This window comes from Rhinopithecus bieti, unplaced genomic scaffold, assembly GCF_001698545.2.
Source record: "Rhinopithecus bieti isolate Rb0 unplaced genomic scaffold, ASM169854v2 scaffold_41913, whole genome shotgun sequence".
In the NCBI taxonomy this organism is placed as follows: Eukaryota; Metazoa; Chordata; class Mammalia; order Primates; family Cercopithecidae; genus Rhinopithecus; species Rhinopithecus bieti.
The window spans coordinates 67,356-69,951 of record NW_016818964.1 but is presented as its reverse complement, the minus strand read 5'-3'; the positions used below and the strand labels follow the sequence as shown (position 1 = coordinate 69,951).

Sequence of the window (2,596 nt, the reverse complement as noted above, 5' to 3'; positions counted from 1 at the left end):
GCGTCCGCAGGCCAGGGGCAGGGATAAGGGAAGGAACAAGGGAAGGCGGCGGCAGGCGGACCCGAGGCCGAGACACCGGGGCCCGCGCGCAGAGGCCGCAGACGGATCCACGCCCCTCGCGCATCCTGGAGCGGGGCTGATGACGAACACAGGGCGCGACGGACGCACACACCGCCCCGCGCTCGCACGACGGTGCGTGCAGGGAGGCGCGAGGGAGCCTCGGGCTGTCACCGGCGCAGTCAGCGTCCCGCCTCCTCCGCTCCCTGCGCTCCCGCCACCTCGGCAACTCCGCGCCCGCCTCCCGCCTCCGTCGGAAGCCTCCACCGCAGTAAGGTTCCCGGTCTCGCTGCTGTCTCTTTAAATGGTGGGGCTACGAGCCGCCCCTGCAGCTGCTCCCTGGGTGGCCCCGCGCGCCGCTTTTGAGGGGCGAACCAAGATGGCGGCGGTTTTGGCTGTGTGAGGAAGACGGAAGAGGCGGCGGCGGAGGGAAACCGACTCCCACTAGCCTGGGGCGGTCGGACGGCCGGGGGCCTTCAGTGTCTCCCGGGCAGTGGTAGCATTTGCAGAAGGATCAGGCGCCTGTCGGCTTCTGACGTTTGAAGCAGGGAGCGGAAGGGAGCCACTGGCCGCGGTGGCAGGGCCAGGTATAAGGAAGGAAAATATGGCGGCGGCGGCAGCGGCCTGAGGAGGCGGCGGCGGCGCGGGAAGCTGCTTCGCGGAGATCATGGCGGAGGCGGGAGCAGGGCAGTGACGGGAGCCCCGAGTTCCTAGCGCTGCGGGGCGGGAGGCTACGAAGCGCTGCGCGGCCCCCTTGGGGCTGCCGGGCGCCGGGCTCGCCGGCCCTGGACAATAGCGCCGGTGAGCCGGAGGCGAGAAAAGGCGGCAGCCCAGAACTCGGTCCCGGGAGCGGGCCATGCAGGCGGCGGCGCGGCCCCGCGGCGCCCAGCGGCGGCAGTGAGGCCGGGGAGCCCTCCGCTCGCGGGCGCCCTTACGCCTCGCCCCGCGCCTCTCCAGGACCCCTTTCCTGGGCGTCTACTGGCGGGGCCCCCGCCCCGGTTCCCGGGCGGCACGATGACCGACACCCGGCGGCGGGTGAAGGTGTACACGCTCAACGAGGACCGGCAGTGGGACGACCGGGGCACCGGGCATGTGTCGTCTGGCTACGTGGAGCGGCTGAAGGGCATGTCCCTGCTTGTCAGGGCTGAGAGCGACGGTAAGTGAAGCCCTTCGCGGCGGGACCTTGGCAGGCCCTGGGCCGCCTCCCTGGTTCTTGCGGGACATGGCGCTCGCCCCACGAGAACGGAGGGACGGCTGGGGACGGCAGCCACCCCGGGGGAGGGCGGGCCCCAGGTACCCCAGTCCTGCGGGAGCTCCCCGGAGAGCGCTTGAAATGTTTTCTTTCTCTGAGTGCCTGGTGGCAACGAAGAGAGCCAAGCGTGTTGAGCTGTGCCGCCCTGGAGTGTGGAGAGGTCGAGGACCTGAGATGGGGAGTCCGGAGTGTACTGTTCTTTTGCACTAGAGTGACCTTGAGAAAGACACTGATTAATCTGATCTTCTGCCTTAGTTCACCCATCTGTAAAGCAGGCATGAAACTTTGCTTGGAGCTAAGAAAGTTCTTGGACCTTTCATACTCTGAAGAACATTTTGCTGTGATTTCTTTCTTTTTCTTTTTAAACATCTTTTTGCTACATGTTTCTGATCCCGTTGGAGGTTGGCAACACTGGATCTGGCAACTCTACGCTAAGAGAAAACGCTTTACCTTGAGAAGATAGAGATTTTTGTTCACCAGTGTTGGTTGTCTTTTTTATAGTAATGCAGAATTTTGTGTGTAGCTTGCTATATAAACATCTTGCAAGTTTGCAATAATTTTATATGAGTTTTTTTTTTTGATTGCTTAAATGGGTGTTCATAATTTCGTTAACAGGTGCAGAGAAGTTGGCAGATAATTTTTAAAACCTTTCGGATCTTCCCTAGTGTTTATGCTTCACACATTTTGAAACAACCCTCAAGGTTCAAAGACTAAGTTGTTTGAAAATGTTTCCCTTTTTTTCTTTTTTCCACATTTTCTTAGTGTTTCATATTTTAAAAGACTTACTCTTTCTAGGGATTGCCACTGTTTTTGGAGATATACAGTGAATTTCACTTAAAATATTCAAGAGGGGTAAAACTGTTGTCACATTGTTACTTCCAAACGTGAAAGTAAATTCTCTTCCACCTCTCTTGGTACATTGGTTTATAGTTTACAGTTGCTGACGAGGTCAGTGTATTATGATTGTAGTGATTCTGTGTCTGAATTCTTACAAACTAATTTCAAGGAATTTTCTTCAATTGGACTCTACCCAGAATTCCAATTCCATGGAAAACCAACAAGACTAGCCCTTCTGTAGTTGAAGACTCTGGGAACATTGATGTTCTATTTAAATTGAAAGTGGTAATCTGGAGTATATTGCCCACAGGTTATAAGGTTACCCAAAATGACTTAAATCTGGAGAGAAATTATTTCCTTTTGGGGGCATTTACAATTTTTTGAATGTTGGGTATATTTTTCTGGGCCTGAGTTATTATTGGCTTCTTTTTTTTTTTTTTTTTTTTTTTT

General features: G+C 55.7%; 1 protein-coding gene across 2 annotated transcripts in view; it reads left to right on the top strand.

Annotated features, from left to right (window-relative positions):
* The first annotated feature begins 242 nt into the window (after positions 1-242).
* PPP4R3A (protein phosphatase 4 regulatory subunit 3A) overlaps positions 243-2,596 on the top strand; it is a 51,998-nt gene continuing 49,644 nt past the window's right edge. Inside the window, exon 1 of one of the 2 annotated variants that reach the window (XM_017857962.1) lies at positions 243-1,213. In XM_017857962.1, the coding sequence (XP_017713451.1) occupies positions 1,072-1,213 (142 nt within the window). In that variant the 5' untranslated portion in view covers positions 243-1,071. The remainder of the gene's footprint in view (positions 1,214-2,596) is intronic. The other variant, XM_017857961.1, reaches the window with a different exon arrangement.